General features: G+C 39.3%; 2 protein-coding genes across 4 annotated transcripts; one reads left to right on the top strand and one right to left on the bottom strand.

Annotated features, from left to right (window-relative positions):
• Positions 1–1876: 1876 nt before the first annotated feature.
• ndufa7 (NADH:ubiquinone oxidoreductase subunit A7) lies at positions 1877–11604 on the bottom strand. 2 transcript variants are annotated; one of them, XM_067968203.1, is made up of 4 exons: positions 11506–11604; positions 5605–5654; positions 3569–3718; positions 1877–2188 (listed from the first exon to the last, which is right to left on the bottom strand). In XM_067968203.1, exons 1-4 carry the CDS (start codon positions 11554–11556, stop codon positions 2092–2094), a joined length of 348 nt encoding a protein of 115 aa, XP_067824304.1. In that variant the 5' UTR covers positions 11557–11604; the 3' UTR covers positions 1877–2091. The 2 variants fall into 2 exon arrangements, with proteins under 2 accessions (XP_067824304.1, XP_067824303.1); XM_067968202.1 differs by having other exon boundaries at positions 1877–2185; positions 11506–11585.
• A 310-nt stretch (positions 11605–11914) lies between these two features.
• rps28 (ribosomal protein S28) lies at positions 11915–17420 on the top strand. 2 transcript variants are annotated; one of them, XM_067968205.1, is made up of 4 exons: positions 11915–11984; positions 13418–13465; positions 14358–14483; positions 17313–17420. In XM_067968205.1, the coding sequence occupies exons 1-3, from the start codon at positions 11946–11948 to the stop codon at positions 14478–14480; spliced, it is 210 nt and encodes a 69-aa protein (XP_067824306.1). In that variant the 5' UTR covers positions 11915–11945; the 3' UTR covers positions 14481–14483; positions 17313–17420. The 2 variants fall into 2 exon arrangements, with proteins under 2 accessions (XP_067824306.1, XP_067824305.1); XM_067968204.1 differs by having other exon boundaries at positions 14358–14498.
• Positions 17421–21917: the final 4497 nt, after the last annotated feature.

The following is a 21917-nucleotide window of genomic DNA, read 5'->3' as shown; positions in this document are numbered from 1 at the left end:
TGATCATTGTGTTGCTCTCATATCCCATGATACCTCAGGTGCTTAACCATGGAAATTGCTGATACAATCAGCCCTGTCCACTTCCTTTAGCAGTTCATTCCAGACATTCACTACCCTGTGCATAAAGTAGTTAAATCAAAACTGTCTTTTCATCCTCTCTACTCCAAATTTAATGCTATGCCATCTTGCTGCAGAATCTATGACTAAATTTAACATATTGATGCTTATCTGATCAATGCCCATTAGGATCTTGTCTTTCTATACGATCACTCCTGAGTCTTATCTTCTCAGGTGTAAATACTCCCAGCTTCTGAAGCCTCTCATCACTCAGGCACCTAAACCCAGCTTTCCCCCCACCCCCCTATAATTTTGTTATTGTTGAGTTGTGCAGGGTTTACACTTTCTCAGATGTCTGTGGAATACAGAAGGACAGTAGATTACACAGTACTTAGATACATACATTGAAGGTCTCATATACATTTCCAGTTCTTCACATTATACAGCAGATATTAATTGTTAGGTATATGACCATTCCTTGTTGGGGTCTTAGAAGATAGTGGAGAGAAGAGAGCATGAGGGATTCAATTGGGATGGTGTTTGAATCTTGAGGCTGATGGGGTGGGGATTTTTCCCTTCATTGGTTAATTTAGAGATTCCTTTGTTTTAAGGGGGTAGGGATTGTCCCTGCAGGAAGGGACCCCATGCCTTCTTGTATTTTCTTGGTTTCAGGTGCAGGTTGGTGCATCGCTTGTTCTGTGTTTGACAAACTAAGGGTACCAAAAGAGACTAAGACACCCACTCCTAACAGACTTCAAAACATAGTAAAAAGGAGATGGCAAATGAAATTGCTCACATCTCAACAAATGTATGAAGAAAATCACCAAATGAGAGTAAATATGCCAAGGGACTAGAGAGAGGCAAATGTGCTCCAATTTATAGAGACATGGAAAAATAACCCAGGGAATTACAGACCTATGAGCTTGACATTGGTAAAAGTATCCTGAAAATAGTAAAACATCAGAAGATACATAGAATGATAAAATGTGGTCAATGTGGATTTACAGGCTCTGCCTTCTCTCCCTCACCTTGTGCCTTGCTGGTGCTTCCACATTTTCTGTCTCTCCAAACTGGCGATTTCCTTTGTTCTTTTAATCCAGTTTAATCTGTCTGTTAAGATATCAAGCTGCTGTTTAATCTACTTTCATTGAAGTCACTTCATAGATGTAGCACTGACAACTTTTTCTGTGAAACAGTGCAGCTGAATTCTTGTTTTATGCAAAGCCATGCCAGAAAATAATGTGTGCATTGAACTGTGGCTCAGGTCACAAAATTAAACATTGAACCAGTTTACGTTGCCATGTGCTGGTCAGAGTGAGGATGGTATGACTCTACTCTAGCGCAACTTGGTGATAGCAATCTTCTCCATAAAGTATCATACCATTATGAAAATCCAACCGTCTGTGGCCATGTACAGTCTAACACTAAGACTGCGACAGCTGATCGGGCCCTGAGACCAGAAGATGTCTGTCTCTCCACAATATGAGCACTACAGACCTTAGACAGTACCCTGAAGTGAGCAAGCTAATCTCTGTAGGTACAAGTGGCCGGTGAATTCGAAGACACAGTAACTTGCAGTAATGTCAAATCAATGAAAAACTAAAATTAAAAACAGAAAATGCTAGCAATTACAATTTCTAATGGATCTGTTGTACAAGAGGTAACATTTCAGGTACAAAACTAAAAAAAATGTAAAAGCATTTCCCCCTACCACCTTTATGGGTTATAAAAGGTACAGGTGTTAGAACTGATGTGCTTTTGGCTCCTAAATACAGAGGAAAAATGATTATGTCTTTAAAAAAGTGCACAAAACACCATGTTGTTTATTATTAACATGAACATTTACTGAGCCAGTTTACATGAGAAGAGGAGCCCATAAGTCCCACAAAGTGACAGAATCTCAGTGTTCCCATCCAGATATCCAACGCTGTAGCTCCAGGGGTTATTTACTCAGTACCTCAAACTCCGTTCCATAGACAACGCTACACACAAAGGGTCAGAGTTCACCACAATCCCACCCAATCGTCCTCCAGGTCAGAGATAAGGCTGATCCTTTGAAAGCTCCAACTTCACTCCCTGTCCAGGCTTAACTGGCTTCTTAACATTGGTGGCAACTTCAGTATCTTGGCTGCTGGAACAAAGAAAATTAGTTTGGCTGACTTGTGGACTCTGAAGTAATTCAACTGATGGAAGTGAATCCAGTTCCAGAGGTGTACTATATAACAGACAGTAAACTGCAAGTTCCTTAATTCCTACTGATGTCATTTTGCATAAATTCAAGACTGATTTCTAAATCAGAGACAAAGTTTACTGCATTTTAACTTGTACCATCTATGTGGACAGCAAAAACACAAGCTTTTTACACAAACAGTAAAAGGGTACAAGCACTTTTGCATATTTGTATTCAACAACATTGGGAGGGAGAAAAACATTTTCAACATAATATTTGGAACTAAAGTTTTTTCAAAAATACAGGTCTTCAGAAATGTTGTGATAAGGGAGAGCTGTTGGAAGTTTAACAGGTAATGGCACAAGTTTGCAGATGATACTAAATTAGGAGGCATAATAAGTTGTGTGGATGGGAGCAGAAAGTTACAAAGGGACATAGGCAGACTATGAGTGGGCAAATCTATGGCAGATGGAGTACAATGTGGGGAAGTGTGAGGTCATCCACTTTGAATCTGGGAAAGACAAATCGGAATATTTTCTTAATACAGACGAGGAACTGTGGAGGAGCAAAGGGATTTGGGTGTCCACGTGCACAGATCACTAAAAGCTACAGCACAGGTACAAAAAGTAATCTAAAAGGCTAATGGAACGTTGGTCTTTATCGGAAGGGGCTGGAATACAAAAGTGAGGAAGTAATGCTTCAGTTATACAAATCAATTGATAACAATTAATTCAGAAACCATCTGGGGTACTGTGTTCAGTTTTGAGCACTGAACTGCAGGAAAGATATGTTGGCCTTAGAGGGGGTAAAGCGTAGATTCAACAGGCTTAAAGGGTTAAATTATGAGGACAGGGTGCATAAACTTGGTTTGTACTCTGTTGAGTTTAGAAGGTTCATGATGATCTAATCAAGGTCTTTAAAATGATAAAGGGATTCGATAGGATAAGATACAAAGAAACTGTTTCCTCTGGGTCATAATCTTAAAATTAGAGCTAGGTCATTTAGCAGTGAAATCAGGAAGCACTTTTTCCACACAAAGGGTAGTGGAAATCTAGAATTTGCTTCTCCAAAAAGTTGTGGATGTTGGGTCAATTGAAATTTTCAGGACTGAGATCGATAGATTTTTTTAAAAAAAGGTAAGGGTATCAAGGGATATCAAAGGCAGGTAAATGGAATTAGGTACAGATAATTCATGATCTAATTGAATGGAGGAACAGGCTGGAGGGGTTGAATGCCCTACTCCTGATCCTATGTTCCAACAACCCGGTCACCTCTAACTTCTCTCCTTACCCTATGTTATATTCCAAGAGCTCATTGTCTGATGAACTTTCTGCCACTTACCTGATCGCCTGTGCTCCTGCTCCTAGCGCTTTCTGCGGTGACCAAATGACAGTAGGCGGAGATGACTCTCGACGACCATCTCGTAGACAGTAGTAGTTATTTGCAAATTTATGGCTGGGACCAACCGGGAGATTTGGTGGAGCTTGGGTTCTGAAACAGAGCATTTCAAAATTCTGTCTTTACATGAGATACTTAAAAGTGATCATAATATCTCATAAAAAGCACGCCGAGAACACCCACCATACTTTCACAGGAGTAGGGATGGCAATTCAAACACAAGCCACTCTATGCCATTATCACACGTCCCAGTAGGTGGTTACACAGCAGCACATTGCCTGCAATCCTCCTGCAATTGGGGAATGGTTCATTCAAACGAGAACACAATGCAAATGTTCGGGACTGATTTCCCTTCCCCTGCCCCTTCTATTATCAAGCATTTGCTTATTTTGCAAATTATCGAATTCCTGTTCCTTTGTTATCAGGAAATACATTTTAACTATGACAAAGTACTTGTAAATACTATTTATATATATTCTGAAATAATTCAAATCTAATCCAAATGTCTTTTTTGCCAATAAAGGCAAGGGATACTAATGCTGGGGAATAGAACAGTTAGAATCACAGAACGATTCAGCACAGAAGGAGGCCAATCGGCCCATTGTGCCTGCTCTTTGAAAGAGCTATCCAATTAGTCCCAATCCCCTGCTCTTTCTACATAGCCCTGCAAATTTTTCCCCTTCAAAGTATGTATCTACTTCCCTTTTGAAAGTTACTATTGAATCTGCTTCCACCACCTTTCAGGCAGTGCATTCCAGATCCTAACAACTTGCTGTGTAAAAAAAAATGTCTTCTCATCTCGCCTCTGGTTCTTTTGCCAATTGCCTTAAATCTGTGTCCTCTGGTTACCGACCCTTCTGCCACTGGAAACAGGTTCTCCTTATTTACTCTATCAAAACCCACCATAAGAAGAACAACCCCAGCTTCTCTAGTCGCTCCACGTAGCTGAAGTCCCTCATCCCTGGTAGCTTCTAGTAAATCTCTTTTGTACCCTCTCTAGGGCCTTAACATCCTTCCTGAAGTGTGATGCCCAGAATTGGCCACAATACTCCAGCTGAGGCCTAACCAGTGTTTTATAAATGTTTAGCGTAACTTCCTTGCTTTTGTACTCTATGCCTCTATTAATAAAGCCCAGAATCCCATATGCTTTTTTTAACAGCCTTCTCAACTTGTCCTGCCACCTTCAAAGACTTGTGTACGTATACCCCTAGGTTTCTCTGTTTCTGCACCCCCTTTAAAATTGTACCATTTAGTTTATATTGCCTCTTCTCATTTTTCCTACCAAAATGAATCATTTCACACTTCTCTACATTAAATTTCATCATCCATGTGTCTGTCCATTTCACCAGTCTGTTCATGTCCTCATGAAGTCTGTTATTATCCTGCTCACTGTTTACCACATTTCCGAGTTTCGTGTCATCTGCATTCTTTGAAATTATGCCCTGTATACCCAAGTCCAGGTCATTAATATAAATCAAAAAGAGCAGTGGTCCTAATACCGACACCTGGGGGATGCCACTGCACACTTCCCTCCAGTCTGAAAAACAACCGTGCACTATTACTCTGTCCCTTAGCCATATCCAGGGAGCCACTGCCTCTTTAATCACATGGGCTTCAATTTTGCTAACATGTCTATTATATGGTACTTTATCAAATGCCTTTTGAAAGTCCATATTCACAACATCAACCGTAGCCCATTTTTAGGCCAGGTACAGCCCAGGTTAGATACAGAGTGAAAATCCCACTACACTGCCCCATCAGTTACTCATAGGTGAGGCACAGTGCCACTTAGATACAGAATGAAGATCTCACAAAATTGTCACATCAAACAATCCCACATCAGATACAGCACGAGTAAGATACAGAGTAAAGCTCCCTCTACACTGCCCCATCATGCACTCTGAGGTAAGGTACAAGTCATTAAATCTATGAGAATGTTAGATTCTGACAATCGTAGGTTAGTTCCTTTTGTTCACTACCTGGGAGAGATCTCAGTGTATCGAAGCTGCAACTTAGTTTGGAGATTCTTCTGCAGGAAAGAAAAAGACGAGTCAGTTGTAGGACTATTTTGTAATGAGGCTGCACTTTTTGGGGCTGGGGTGTTGAACGTATACATCAAAGCTTCAGGTGGCTATACATTCAGAGCCAGAAAGATTAAGCATGGAACAAGAAACAGGAGCTGGTAATGTAGCTTCAATCCTGATGTGCAAATGTAACACAGTTACTAAGATTCTAGATTTTATTAAGGCTAACTTTAACGGGATGAGACTGACGACAGCAAACTGGTCAAAACTGTTATCGGGTAAAACTACAGGTGAACAGTAGGAGGTGTTTAAAAAACTTAGCTTAATGCAGGACCAGTATATACCCTGAAGGGGCAAGAGCTCTATTTACCAAACAAAGTCATGGTTGACAAAAGAGGTGAGAGATAACATAAAGCTAAAGGAAAAAGTATACAAAAGTGCAAAGAATAGTGTAGATCCAGGGGACTGGGAGAGATATAAAGAACAGCAAAGGAAGACAAAAAGATAATAAGCTGCAAAAAGGGAATACGAAAAGATACTTGAGAGGGATATCAAGATTAACACAAAAAGTTTTAACAATTATATTAGAAGAAAAAGGGTAGTCAAGAGTAATGTGGGCCCTTTAAAAACAGATGCGGGTAATATTGCAAATGAAAGTCAGGAAATGGCAGACTTGTTGAATAATGACTTTGTGTCAATCTTCACAGTAGAGGAAGAGGATAATATACCTGACATTCCAGGGAAACTAATAATGAATCAAGGATTGAAACTCACTAAAGTTAATGTAAGCACGAAAACAGTATTAGAAAAAATAATGGCACTAACGACTGACAAATTCCCAGGACCTGATGGTTTCCACCCCAGGGTTTTAAAGGAAGTACATGAGGAAACTGCAGATGCTTTAGCCATAATCTTCCAAAGCTCACTCAATTCAGGAATTGTCCCTTTAGATCGGAAAATTGCAAATGTAACTCCGTTATTTCAGAAAGGTGAGAGAGAGAAACCAGGAAATTATAGACTTGTCAGTCTAACATCTGTGATGAGGAAGTTATTGGAATCTATAATTAAGGACAGTGACTGAGCATTTAAGAGAAATTTGAGCTGATTAGAGAGAGCCAACATGGATATGTAAAGGGTAGGTCATGTAGAATGAACCTAATTGATTTTTTTGAGGAAGTAACTAAAGTAGTAGACAGGGGAATGTCTATGGATGTAGTTTATATGGACTTCCAGAAGGCATTTGATGAGGTTCCACATAAGAGACCGTTAGCTAAAATTAAAGCTTATGGAATTGAAGGCAAATTATTGACTTGGTTAGACAGTAGAAGACAGAGAATAGGGATAACGGGTATATACTCAAATTGGAAGGAAGTGACCAGTGGTGTCCCACAAGGATCTGTGCTGGGGCCTCCACTATTCACTATATTTATTAATAACTTAGATAACACAATAGAGAGCCATATATCCAAGTTTGCCAACGACACAAAAATTGGTTGCATAGTTAGTATAGACGGGAACATAAAATTACAGAGACATTGATAGATTAAGTGAGTGGGCAAAACTATGACAGATGGATTTCAATGCAGGCAAGTGTGAGGTCATCCATTTTGGACCAAAAAAGGACAGATCCGAGTGCTTTTTAAATGGTGAAAAGCTAGGAACAGTGGAGGTCCAAAGAGATTTAGGGGTCCGTATACACAAATCACTAAAATGTAGAGGTCAGGTACAAAAAATAATCAAAAAGGCTAATAGAATGTTAGCCTTTATAACTAGAGGGCTAGCATATAATGGGGAGGAAGTTTTACTACAGCTATACAAAGACCTGGTCAGACCACATCTGGAGTACTGTGTACAGTTCTGGGCACCGCACCTTAGAAAGAATATATTGGCCTTGGAAGGAGTGCAGTACAGATTTATGAGACGTTTAAGGGGTGATTTGATTGAGGTTTTTAGGATTTTGAAAAGAATTGATAGGGTAGATAGAGAGAAACATTTTCCGCTGGTGGGGAGTCCAGGACTAGGGGACATAATCTTAAAATCAGAGCCAGGCCATTCAGGAGAGAAGTTAGGAAACACTTCTTCACACAAAGGGCGGTAGAAGTGTGGAACTCTCTCCCACTAAAAGCAGTAGACGCTAGCTCAATTAATAATTTTAAATTTGAGATCAATAGATTTTTGCTAGCCAAGGGTATTAAGGGATAATATGTATAATATATTTACCCCAGCGGCCAGTGTTTTATTATACGGTTACTATATACAGTGTATATATATTTACCCCAGCGGCCAGTGTTTTATTATACGGTTACTATATACAGTGTATATATATTTACCCCAGCGGTCAGTGTTTTATTATACGGTTACTATGTACAATGTATATATATTTACCCCAGCGGCCAGTGTTTTATTATACGGTTACTATGTATAATGTATATATATTTACCCCAGCAGTCAGTGTTTTATTATACGGTTACTATGTACAATGTATATATATTTACCCCAGCAGTCAGTGTTTTATTATACGGTTACTATATACAGTGTATATATATTTACCCCAGCGGCCAGTGTTTTATTATACGGTTACTATATACAGTGTATATATATTTACCCCAGCGGCCAGTGTTTTATTATACGGTTACTATATATAATGTATATATATATTTACCCCAGCGGCCAGTGTTTTATTATACGGTTACTATGTACAATGTGTATATATTTACCCCAGCGGCCAGTGTTTCATTATACGGTTACTATATATAACGTATATATATATTTACCCCAGCGGCCAGTGTTTTATTATACGGTTACTATATACAATGTATATATATTTACCCCAGCAGTCAGTGTTTTATTATCTGGTTACTATGTACAATGTATATATATATTTACCCCAGCAGCCAGTGTTTTATTATCTGGTTACTATGTACAATGTGTATATATTTACCCCAGCAGCCAGTGTTTTATTATACGGTTACTATGTATAATGTATATATATTTACCCCAGCAGTCAGTGTTTTATTATACGGTTACTATGTATAATGTGTATATATATTACCCCAGCAGCCAGTGTTTTATTATACGGTTACTATGTATAATGTATATATATTTACCCCAGCAGTCAGTGTTTTATTATACGGTTACTATGTATAATGTGTATATATATTTACCCCAGCAGCCTGTGTTTTATTATACGGTTACTATGTATAATGTGTATATATATTTACCCCAGCAGCCTGTGTTTTATTATACGGTTACTATATATAATGTATATACATATTTACCCCAGCAGCCAGTGTTTTATTATACGGTTACTATGTATAATGTATATATATTTACCCCAGCAGCCTGTGTTTTATTATACGTTTACTATGTATAATGTGTATATATATTTACCCCAGCAGCCAGTGTTTTATTATATGGTTACTATGTATAATGTATATATATTTACCCCAGCAGTCAGTGTTTTATTATGCGGTTACTATGTATAATGGATATATATTTACCCCAGCAGTCAGTGTTTTATTATACGGTTACTATGTATAATGTGTATATATATTTACCCCAGCAGTCAGTGTTTTATTATACGGTTACTATGTATAATGTGTATATATATTTACCCCAGCAGCCTGTGTTTTATTATACGGTTACTATGTATAATGTGTATATATATTTACCCCAGCAGCCTGTGTTTTATTATACGGTTACTATATATAATGTATATACATATTTACCCCAGCAGCCAGTGTTTTATTATACGGTTACTATGTATAATGTATATATATTTACCCCAGCAGCCTGTGTTTTATTATACGGTTACTATGTATAATGTGTATATATATTTACCCCAGCAGCCAGTGTTTTATTATATGGTTACTATGTATAATGTATATATATTTACCCCAGCAGTCAGTGTTTTATTATGCGGTTACTATGTATAATGGATATATATTTACCCCAGCAGTCAGTGTTTTATTATACGGTTACTATATATAATGTGTATATATATTTACCCCAGCAGTCAGTGTTTTATTATACGGTTACTATGTATAATGTGTATATATATTTACCCCAGCAGCCAGTGTTTTATTATACAGTTACTATGTATAATGTATATATATTTACCCCGGCAACCAGTGTTTTATTATACGGTTACTATGTACAATGTATATATATTTACCCCAGCAGTCAGTGTTTTATTATACAGTTACTATGTATAATGTATATATATTTACCCCAGCAGTCAGTGTTTTATTATACGGTTACTATGTATAATGTATATATATTTACCCCAGCAGTCAGTGTTTTATTATACGGTTACTATGTATAATGTATATATATTTACCCCAGCAGTCAGTGTTTTATTATACGGTTACTATGTATAATGTATATATATTTACCTCAGCAGTCAGTGTTTTATTATACGGTTACTATGTATAATGTATATATATATTTACCCCAGCAGTCAGTGTTTTATTATACGGTTACTATGTATAATGTATATATTTACCCCAGCAGCCAGTGTTTTATTATACGGTTACTATGTATAATGTATATATATATTTACCCCAGCAGTCAGTGTTTTATTATACGGTTACTATGTATAATGTATATATTTACCCCAGCAGTCAGTGTTTTATTATACGGTTACTATGTATAATGTATATATATATATTTACCCCAGCAGTCAGTGTTTTATTATACGGTTACTATGTATAATGTATATATATATTTACCCCAGCAGTCAGTGTTTTATTATACGGTTACTATGTATAATGTATATATATTTACCCCAGCAGTCAGTGTTTTATTATACGGTTACTATGTATAATGTATATATTTACCCCAGCAGCCAGTGTTTTATTATACGGTTACTATGTATAATGTATATATATATTTACCCCAGCAGTCAGTGTTTTATTATACGGTTACTATGTATAATGTATATATTTACCCCAGCAGTCAGTGTTTTATTATACGGTTACTATGTATAATGTATATATATATTTACCCCAGCAGTCAGTGTTTTATTATACGGTTACTATGTATAATGTATATATATATTTACCCCAGCAGTCAGTGTTTTATTATACGGTTACTATGTATAATGTATATATTTACCCCAGCAGTCAGTGTTTTATTATACGGTTACTATGTATAATGTATATATATATTTACCCCAGCAGTCAGTGTTTTATTATACGGTTACTATGTATAATGTATATATATATTTACCCCAGCAGTCAGTGTTTTATTATACGGTTACTATGTATAATGTATATATATATTTACCCCAGCAGTCAGTGTTTTATTATACGGTTACTATGTATAATGTATATATATATTTACCCCAGCAGTCAGTGTTTTATTATACGGTTACTATGTATAATGTATATATATATTTACCCCAGCAGTCAGTGTTTTATTATACGGTTACTATGTATAATGTATATATATATTTACCCCAGCAGTCAGTGTTTTATTATACGGTTACTATGTATAATGTATATATATATTTACCCCAGCAGTCAGTGTTTTATTATACGGTTACTATGTATAATGTATATATATATTTACCCCAGCAGTCAGTGTTTTATTATACGGTTACTATGTATAATGTATATATATATTTACCCCAGCAGCCAGTGTTTTATTATACGGTTACTATGTATAATGTATATATATATTTACCCCAGCAGTCAGTGTTTTATTATACGGTTACTATGTATAATGTATATATATATTTACCCTAGCAGTCAGTGTTTTATTATACGGTTACTATGTATAATGTATATATATATTTACCCCAGCAGTCAGTGTTTTATTATACGGTTACTATGTATAATGTATATATATATTTACCCCAGCAAGCCAATTCCGCAGCTTCTGAATAAACTTTGTTGCCGCCGCCATCTTTGTTGTGAAGGACGAACACCCAGAGGCTGATGGGTCGAAATAAAACAATATTAAATGTTATCATTTTAGAGATTCGGGGGACTTTATTTAGAGGAAGTCCGGTGACTTTATAAAAAATGAAATAACAAAATTAAATCATTTCAGAGGGGGGGGGGTTTCTGATCACATGGGAATATACGGGCAAGGAATTCTGGGAATAACGGCCAGTTTATTAAAACGTTTATTTTGAATTTAAACCGAATTTGACCCCGGGTCCGCGCGGATTATTAAATTATAAAATTATTTGATCAGTGACATCTCCTCCTGGATTGAAAATGCCCCGTTCGGTTTCTCTATAAATAGAGGCCGCGTGCCCCACGTGCTCCTTTTTCACAGCAGCCGCCATCATGGAGGGTCCGCGGACACAGACCGTCAAACTGGCGCGGGTAAATGAGGGCCCTGGCCGCCCCGCTACTAACCTAGATCAGCCGCCTGTACTAGCACCCTGTACCCGGGGAGAGGCACAGAGCGGTCCCTGGGGCATACGGCCCACCGAGTAGGCGGCTTCACCTGTAGCGCAGGCCGCTGGGGCCTGGGCGTGAACCTGTGGAGGCCGCGGTCTAAACAGCGCTCCGATGAGGCAGGTTACTCGCCGTCGAGCGTGGTTCCAGGCTTCATGTGAGCAGCGCTTGGTGCTACCCCGCCGGCTGCTTGTGCGGGTCACTGCCGCAGGCTATTGTACCTGTTATTAATCCAGCTGTTGCCGTGGCCGCTGGGCTGAGACTGTTAATTTTCTCCCTGGTTCCGGGCCTCGCTGATTGCAGAATTGGACTTTCAGGTGGTTTGTGCTCAACTCTCATGACTTTGTAGGTAAACACTAAGCAGGAGGGACGCTTCCAGGTTTGATCTCATCCCGAGCTGCCGAAGGCTCCAAACAATTGGCCTCAAAGCGCTGGATTGAGGAAGGGAAAAATACATTTATTTTTTAAAAAATGGTTCCTAGTGGAAAATGTTTGGCACAGAAGTTCCAGTAATTGTTTAAATTTAGGCTGGTTAGGTGTGTATCGTGGAGCCTGGAGGCATATAAAGCTTCAATTAACATTGCTTTTGCATATATTTCAAGCTGCAAATACCAGTGATCTAGGTGTTGTGATCGATTTTATCCACAAATGAGGCAGTAGTTCTAAGAATAGCTCTTTCTACAACTCCAGGCAAATAAAATTCAAACAGAACAACCCAAAAATTAAGGACTAAACATGCAAATAAATGGAGTTTCCTAGGCATCATGGGTTGGACTGTCAGGCCTGATGGGTTGTAGTTTGTATATCCTCCTTTAAACCATCCTGCCTTTACGGTATTTACATATTGCTGCTTTTTGTATGCCCCACAGAGGGGAAAGGGGAGGTGACGAGGGAATAGTTGAATAGAGGTTTTGAGCTTTTTGAAGACAGACGGTGGTTTGAGACCGTGTAGAATTAAGCTAGCTGAAGCCTGTCATGCAGGAGTGAAGGGAAGAAGTATGAAAGGTTGCAGTGGTGGGCTGGGCTGGGTGAGGGATTTATAAACTGGGGTAAGGATTTTGGGATTCAATACATTGGGCAGGGTGCCAGTGCTTAGAATGTTGTGCATCGTGATGGATATTTGGACACTAAGGGAATCAAGGGATAGGGCAGGAAAGTGGAGTCGAGGTAGAAGATCAGGCTTGATTTATTGAATGGTGGAGCAAGCTCCAGGGGTTGTATGGCCTACTCCTGCTTCTGTTTCTTATGTTGTGTTCATCCGTAGGTACTGCTTGATAGCAAAATTATTGATTGTCCAAATCACTGGATGTGCACAGTTGGCTGCAAACTGCTTTCTGTTGATTTTTTTTTTGTTATAGGTTACCAAAGTTCTTGGAAGGACAGGCTCCCAGGGACAGTGTACTCAGGTAAGGTGTTTGAATTGGGGTTAGTTAGATGGTTACTGTAGTATTTTATAAAACTGGAATGTGAAATGTGGAAGCAGTATATGTAAAGACTGCATGTGTGCTACCCCAACAAATACCTGCACTTTCCCTTAGATAAACTTGTCTTCAAGTGCAGATTAATGCATCAGCCTTGCACCAAATTACACCATCAATAAGCATCACTAGTAGTGGTCTGAGGAGTCTGATCAGTGTGTTGTAGTGAATGTGTCTGCAGTGATTCTTGCCTCTGTGTAAGGAAGAAACATTTTAATTTCCATAACTGGGCTAATGGATTTTGATGGATGGCTAGACTTGTGGCTTTTTGCCCAAGTTAGATAATTGCTCTGTACCTGGGGTTTCCTCACAGCATTCCCTGGGATAAACTTCCCTCACCAAGTTCTAACGGAATTCGTTCCAACCCCAGATAAATGTACAACTGTTTCCAAATTCTTGCCCCCGCCTGCGTGCCCCAGTTAATCTGCCAGTCAGGCTGCATTTTGGCCACAAGCAAAGAATCTAAGCTGCCACTGTCATTATGCTGAACTTAAAACTTTTCTTGGTCTTGTAGCATAAGGCAGATCCAAAGGAAAGGGCTGTCTCCTCTGCTCAAACCCCGTGTTTGTACCAATGTGAATATTCTATTTCTCACATCAGAGTTCTGGCCTCTTGAGGGCCGTTTCCTTTTTTGAATTAACCAAGTTGAGTTAAGAGGGTCCTATTTTAGCATCCTTACTGTCCACGGAGGCTGAAACCTTGATTTGTCTGTACGTTCAGTACCACACAAGACAGTTCATTAGAAGCTGGGGCACCAGAATGAAAATTAGTTTGTTTAAAGACAGCCTTTCAGTTGTAATCTAGATTGATTTGTCTGTAGGTCCGTGTGGAATTTATGGATGACAGCAACCGATCCATCATTCGAAATGTGAAAGGACCAGTCCGTGAGGGAGACGTGCTCACACTTTTGGAGTCTGAGCGTGAAGCAAGACGATTACGATAACAGGTCATTTTAATTAAGGTATTCCATTACATCAGTCTCAGGATTCTATCACAGTGTTGGAATGGAGATTAAATGCCAATACTGTGCCTACAATGAGTTCCCAAACTGCTATGTATAGGAACCAGCTACTCCTTTCTGGGAAGCATGTTGTGGAGGGAATCTTGAACTACTACATTGTGTGATACCTGCATTAGTGCTGCTGGATCCTGAAGTGCAGATCTTGAACTGCTGGGACTCGCTAAGACTGGATGTTCGGAAGACTGTTTTTGTAGCAGTCTACTGAGACATAGTAGTTTTATGGTCTGTTTGCAGTGACTAAGCAACAGCTGCACTTTGGAAACTAGCAGCACTAGTGTGAGACTTTCACAATTTAAAAGCAGGTTTTGATATGGGGCTGCACACATTTGTGCTCTTGTAATAAGACTGCAGCTACTCTATGGAATAGGAATCTCCCATATCACTGTACAAAATGTGAATCTAACTAGAATCTCCTGGACGAGGTGAGGTGTGTTGCTGTGCAGCATCTCTGATATTACATATGTGAGGCACATGGTCAATGTAAATATGCAGAAAATTGTAACAAGGTCTATGTTAGTGGTACTGGCTACTGATGAGTGGGTCTTGTGTGGCTATCTGCAACTCTGGAGTAAACTAGCTAGGTTTTGCTTTGGTCAAAAAGGCAGGATTTTTAACAACTGGCCTTCAGCCTAAAGTGTACACTTGATTTGGTAGCACTTCTCTGATCTAGAATATTGAGTTCAAGCCCCACTGTAAGACTTCACCTAATCTTCAGTGCCATGCTTAGTGGGTGCTATATTGTCTTTCAGAAATCACATTAAACCAAGTCTGCCTGTTTGGGTGGATGTAAAAGATCCTCTGACATTATTTGAAGAGAGGGGGAGCTCTGGTGTCCTGGCCAACACTTACCCTCAACCAACACCACAAAAACAGGTTAACTGGTCACTTATCTCATTGCTGTTTGTGAGACCTTGCTGTGCACAAATTGATTGCTGTATTTGCCAACAAAACATTGACACACTTCAAAAGTAATTCATTGTTGTAAAACGCTTTAGAACATCCTGAGGATGTGAAGTTGCTATATAAATGCAAGTTCTTCCTTTGTCTTGGAGCTGATTGCCTGAGGCCTGGGCATTGGGGGCTGACACCACTAGTCTGGGTATTAGCACACTATAAAAGAAACACGAGTCAAAATCTTTTGGATATTTTGCTCCAAAGTCAACAGAAATCCTTGGAGCTAATTGAACTTAACTGGAGAGTATGTGTTGCAGCTGCACTTGTTAATTTACATTGCTTATTTAAATCTTGTTCACTTTTTATCAAATCACATTCAGCCCAAAATAAGAACTTACAAAATATATATGTATGTATGTCAGGCCAGCAATGGAAATGTCACGATTATTGGTCTGCAAAATTGCATACTTTACAAGTCTTCCTCAAAGAAGCAATCCAGTGTAAGCTTTAGAATAAAAGCAGAAAATGCTGGAAACACTCAGCAGATCAGGCAGCATCTGTGGAGAGAGAGGTAAGGTTTCAGGTTGATGACTTTTCATTTTGTCATCGACCTGAAACATTAATGCTTTCTCTCTCCACCGATGCTGCCTGACTTCAGTGTTTCCAGCATTTTCTGTTTTTATTTCAGATTTCCAGCACTGCAGTATTTTGTTTTTGTACAAGTTTTATGGACATTGATCTGAAAAATGTACTACATTAATGATCAGACCTGCTCCCAAATGAACTAGCAGCAAAAATAATTGTTAAAGACTTGCTATGAAGTGCTGCATAAGTGGTATGTGATTCTAGATGGCTACTGAAATGAGATGTCAGAAGTATACGCAACACACATACATGCCACGTGCCATTTTAAGGCTGTCAGCATAGGCAACATCATCGTCGTTCCTCCATTTGAACCCAGATTCTAGAAGTAATATTCAATACTGACGTACAGTTCCTGTCCTCATTTACTGCTGAGGGCCGAGCTAGCACAGGGTTGCTTTGCTGGAGGATAAAATTCATGTGCTAGTTGACTATTCTAGATTTGAAGTTTCTATGATAGTGATTCGTACATGTCCCCTTGCATCCCTAATCCTTTATAAAACTTGGCTCCTTTACTTGATGCCAAGTTGTTAATCTCTTGCTTGTGATAAACTCCAACTAACTTATCTTGCTATCTTTTGATTTTTGTATTTAAAAGTCAAACTTCTCCAACTCTTGGTTTCTGTTTACCTGTACAAATTTTGTGGAAGACTTTGAAGTCTCTGGTTGTTGTAGCACTTTGGGTTTTAAATATTGAAGAGCCTACTGGCATGCTTTCCATGTTTATTGGCTGTGCACATTATGGCAGCATGCCAGGTCTGGCTTTTGCTCTTGATGTGCATTCACAGAGATCATTTACAGCAGTTGCAATCATTGAATCATTAACAACTTGCATTTATATAGAGTCTTAAACATATAAAAACATTCTAATCAGCAAAACTTGGGTCAGAAACTTAAAAGAAAGGACTCTGATCTGTCCATCTTGAGTTTTAAAGTCTTATCCACAGTATAATATCACTGATAATGTAGAATCCACCTTATGTGCACAATTCCAGCAGTTAGGCTTGAACTCAGCTTTCTGACTCGGACGAGTGCTACAAACAGCCAAGCTGCCATCCAGAACATCTAGGAGTTGTCATTTTTTTTAGCAATTCTGTGAAAATGAATAAATGATCTGAGGGTTCTTCTCCCTCCCCCAATTAATGTAACTAGTAAACATCTGCACAGGAAGTTTGAGAGTGGATAAAAATTGTTTTAACTTGTTTTTTTTCTTTGCAGATCTACATAACCGATGCTAACTGAAGACACCCCACTAAATAACTGGTTACGGATATTTTCCACAATTTTTTTTGACAAAACGGAACAATAAATTTCTTCTATAAATGAGTAATCTTTAATGTGGAGTTTGTTGGGCCTAATTTTTCCTTTTACCCATTGAAACTTTTACTTGTTGAAAGAAAATGTTCATGGGGTGTTTGAGCTGGCTTGGTTTTCTTAAAATATTGTAAATGGTAAAACAGAAAAACGACAGAGGCTCTAGATGCCACATGGGGAGGGAGAGTGACCCGTCTCTCTGGCACTGGGCTGCTAAAAACCTAGAATACTTAACAAAATGTGGAGTTTGGGATCCTTGTCTGAATTACCCTGGTACCGCCCCATGGCTGCTTGCCAGTCTTGGGCACTGATGGCAAATGCCAATACCCCCATCATGAAAATTTGACCTGGGAGCCTCAACTGAACTCTGGTTCTGTGGGGCACACCAGCTGGCCCAGCTACTCAGCACAACTGAGGCAGAAGGGATCCAATTCTGTGATCTATTCCCTAGTCTGGCACAACTGACCAGAATTTGTTAGAAATTAATAAAATTTGATTAGTTGATCTCTGTCCAGCTTTTCTCCACACTTGGAGCCTGCTAGAGATTAGAGGGTTGTTCTGTTATGTTTCACATTGCTCTTATGGAATGGAAGAAAGAGATTGTTTTCACAGGATTTCCACCAACAATGTGCACTAAAGCAGAAAGAAAACTTACTTTACGTAGCACTTTTCAGGACAACCCAAAGTGCTTCACAACCAATTTATTAATTTTTTGAAGTGTGGTCACAGTTATGTAGGTAAATTTGTGTACGTTAAGGTGTTACAAACATGAGAACACAGACCTGGTGACCACCTCTGCTTTTTGAGTAGAGCCATAGGGTTTTGTTTATATCTACCTAAATAATCAGTGCATTTCTTGTCAGTTATGACTTGTGCACAGGAAATTCCTGCCAAAAACAGGTGAGCTTCATTATGATAATAGCATGCAAAGTGGCCTCTAAAAGAGGAGCCAAGGTGTATCCTAGTTTTCATAATAGATTTGTCTTTGGTCACACCCTATAAAACATGGCTAGAGTGTTTTCTAAACATTCGAGCCTGCTCCACCATTCAGTAAGATCATGGCTGATCTTCAACCTCAACTCCTTTCCCGTCTGATCCCCATATCCCTTGATTCCCTTAGAGTCCAAAAATCTATCGCTCTCAGCCTTGAATATACTCAACCACTGAGCATCCACAGCCCTCGGGTAGAGAATTCCAAAGATTTACAACCCTCTATGTGAAGAAATTCCTCCACGTCTCAGTCTTAAATGGCCGATCCCTTATCCTGAGACTATAACCCCCTAGTTAACATAGAAAATAGGAGCAAGAGTAGGCCACTCGGGCCTCCTCTGCCATTCAAAATGATCATGGCTGATAGTCTAACTCAGTACCCTGTTCCTGATTTTTCCCCATATCCCTTGATCCCTTTAGCATTAAGAAATATATCTATCTCCTTGAATACATTTAATGACTTGGCTTCCACTGCCTTCTGTGGTAGAGAATTCCACAGGTTCACCACCCTCCGAGTGAAGAAATTTCTCCTCATCTCGGTTCTGAATTGCATACCCCATATTCTGAGACTGTGACCCCTGGACTCCCCAGCCATTGGGAACATCCTCCCTGCATCTAGTCTGTCTAGTCCTTTTAGAATTTTATATATTCGATGAGATCACCTCTCATTCTTCTAAACTCTAGTGAATATAGGCCTAGTCGACCCAATCTCTCCTCATACATCAATCAGTCCTGCCATCCCAGGAATCAGTCTGGTAAACCTTTGTTGCACTCCCTTGATGGTAAGGGCATCCTCAGATAAGGAGACCAAAACTGTGCACAATACTCCAGATGTGGTCTCATCAAGGCCCTGTACAACTGCAGTAAGACATTCCTGCTCCTATACTCAAATCCTCTTGCAATGAACGCTAACATACCATTCGCCTTCCTAACTGCTGCACCTGAATGCTCGCTTTCATTGACTGGTGTACAAGAACACCCAGGTCTTGTTAGACCTCCCCTTTTCCCAATCTATCACCATTCAGATAATCTGCCTTTCTGTTTTTACAACCGAAGTGGATAACCTCACATTTATCCACGTTCTACTGCATCAGCTATGTTCTTGCCCACTCACCCAACTTGTCTAAATCACATTGGAGCCTCTTTGCATCCTCACAGCTCACGTTCCACCCCAGCTTTGTGTCGTCTGCAAACTTGGAAATGTTACATCTAGTTCCCTCATCCAAATCATTGATATATATTGTGAATAGCTGGGGCCCAAGCACTGATCCCTGAGGTACCCCACTAGTCACTGCCTGCCACCTGGAAAAAGACCTCTTTATTCCTACTCTCTGTTTCCTGTATGTCAACCAATTCTCAATCCATGCCAGTATATTCCCCCCCAATCCCATGTGCTTTAATGCACACTAACCTCTTGAGTGACCTTATCAAAAGCCTTCTGAAAATCTAAGTACACCACATGCACTGGTTCTCCTCTATCCTACTAGTTACATCCTCAAAAAAACTCCGGTAGATTTGTTTAGAATGATTTCCCTTTCATAAACCCATGCTGACTCTGTCCAATCCTGTTAATGCCTTCCAAGTGTTCTGTTATCATATCTTTTATAATAGACTAGCATTTTCCCCACTACTCATGTTAGGCTAACTGGTCTGTAATTCCCTATTTTTTTCTCCCTCTTTTAAATATTGGGGTTACATTTGCCACCCTCCAATCTGTAGGAACTGTTCAAGAGTCCACAGAATTTTGGAAGATGATCACCAATGCATCCACTATTTCCAGGGCCACTTCCTTTAGTGCTCTGGGATGTAGATTATCAGGCCCTGAGGATTTGTCAGCCTTTAGCTCCATTAATTTCCCTAGCACTTTTTTTTTCTAATACTGATTTCCTTCAGTTCCTCCCTCTCACTTAGACCCTTGATTCCCTATCGTTTCTGGGAGGTTATTTGTGTCCTCCTTTGTGAAGACAGAACCAAAGTATGTGTTTAATTGTTCTGCCATTTCTTTGTTCCCCATTATAATTTCCCCCATTTCTGACTGTAAGGGACCTACATTTGTTTTCACTAATCTTTTTCTCTTGACATTTATAGAAGCTTTTAGTCAGTTTTTATGTTCCCTGCTAGTTCACTCTCATACTCTCTCTTTTCCCCTCTTAATCAATCTCTTTGTCCTCCTTTGCTGAATTCTAAACTGCTCCCAATCCTCAAACTTGCCGCTTATTCTGGCAATTTTATGTCTCCTCTTTGCATCTGATACTATCCCTAATTTCTTTTGTAAGCCACGGTTGAGCCACCTTTCCTGTTTTATTTTTGTGCCAGACAGGATTGAATAATTGTTGTAATTCCTGCACACCTTCTTTAAGTATTAGCCATTGCCTATCCACCGTCATCCTTTTTAATAAAGTTCCCCAATCTATCGTAGCCAACTCGCACCTCATACTTTCGTAATTTCCTTTATTTAGATTCAGGACCCCAGTTTCGGATTCAACTACTTCACTCTCCATCTTAATGAGGAATTCTACTATGTTATGGCCGCTCTTCCCTAAGTTCTAGACTCTCCAGCCAGGGGAAACATCCTCTCAGAATCTTATATGTTTCAATGAGATCATCTCTCATTCTTCTAAATTCCAGACAGTATAGGCCCATTCCACTCAATCTTTCCTCATAAGACAACCTTCTCATCCCAGGAATCAATCTAGTGAACCTTTGTTGCACCACCTCTAAGGCAAGTATATCCTTCCTTAGATAAGGAGACTGAAACTGTACACAGTACTCCAGGTGTGGTCTTACTAGGGCCCTGTACAATTGTAGCAAGACTTCCTTACTCTTGTACTTCCACCGCCTTGCAATAAAGGCCAACATACCATTTGCCTTCCTAATTGGTTGCTGTACATGCATGTTAACTTTTGTGTACGAGAACACCCAAATCTCTCTGGTCACTATTTAATAGTTTCTCACATTTTAAAAAAATATTCTGTTTTTGTACTCTTTCTATCAAATAACCTCACATTTCCTCACATAGTCCATCTGCCACCTTCTCACCCACTCATTTAACCTATCCATATCCCTTTGCAGATTCTGTGTGTCCTCACAGCTTACTTTCCCACTTAGCTTTGTATCGTCAGCAAATGTGGATACATTACACTCAGTCCCTTCATCTAAGTTACTAATATAGATTGTAAATAGCTGAGGCCCAAGCACTGATCCTTGCGGCACCCCACTAGTTACAGCCTGCCAATCTGAAAATGAACCATTTATTCCAACTCTGTTTCCTATCTGTTAACCAATCCTCTAGCCATGCTAATATATTACCCCCAACCCCATGAGCCTTGTGTAATAACCTTTTATGTGCCACCTTAACGAATGCCTTTTGAAAATCCGAATATCCTATATCTGCTGGTTCCCCTTTATCTACCCTGCTAGTTACATCCTCAAAAAAAACTCTAATAGGTTTGTCAAGCATGATTTCCCTTTCATAAAGCCATGCTGACTCTGCCTAATCATGCCATGATTTTCTAAATG

Source organism: Heptranchias perlo, chromosome 29 (assembly GCF_035084215.1).
Source record: "Heptranchias perlo isolate sHepPer1 chromosome 29, sHepPer1.hap1, whole genome shotgun sequence".
NCBI lineage: Eukaryota > Metazoa > Chordata > Chondrichthyes > Hexanchiformes > Hexanchidae > Heptranchias > Heptranchias perlo.
The sequence above is the reverse complement of the archived record's forward strand: the minus strand, read 5'-3'. Positions and strand labels throughout refer to the sequence as shown.

What these genes read in the sequence shown, in the direction of transcription:
- ndufa7 (XM_067968203.1), bottom strand. Translation starts at nt 11,556, where the DNA reads ATGGCGGCGGCAACAAAGTTTATTCAGAAGCTGCGGAATTGGCTTGCT. An exon ending in TACACTGAGATCTCTCCCAG is followed by an intron (nt 3,719 to 5,604) that starts GTAGTGAACAAA and finishes GCTCTGTTTCAG; the next exon opens with AACCCAAGCTCCACCAAATC. An exon ending in GCAGGAGCACAGGCGATCAG is followed by an intron (nt 2,189 to 3,568) that starts GTAAGTGGCAGA and finishes TCTTTGTTCCAG; the next exon opens with CAGCCAAGATACTGAAGTTG.
- rps28 (XM_067968205.1), top strand. Translation starts at nt 11,946, where the DNA reads ATGGAGGGTCCGCGGACACAGACCGTCAAACTGGCGCGG. An exon ending in AGACCGTCAAACTGGCGCGG is followed by an intron (nt 11,985 to 13,417) that starts GTAAATGAGGGC and finishes TTTTTGTTATAG; the next exon opens with GTTACCAAAGTTCTTGGAAG. An exon ending in CCCAGGGACAGTGTACTCAG is followed by an intron (nt 13,466 to 14,357) that starts GTAAGGTGTTTG and finishes ATTTGTCTGTAG; the next exon opens with GTCCGTGTGGAATTTATGGA.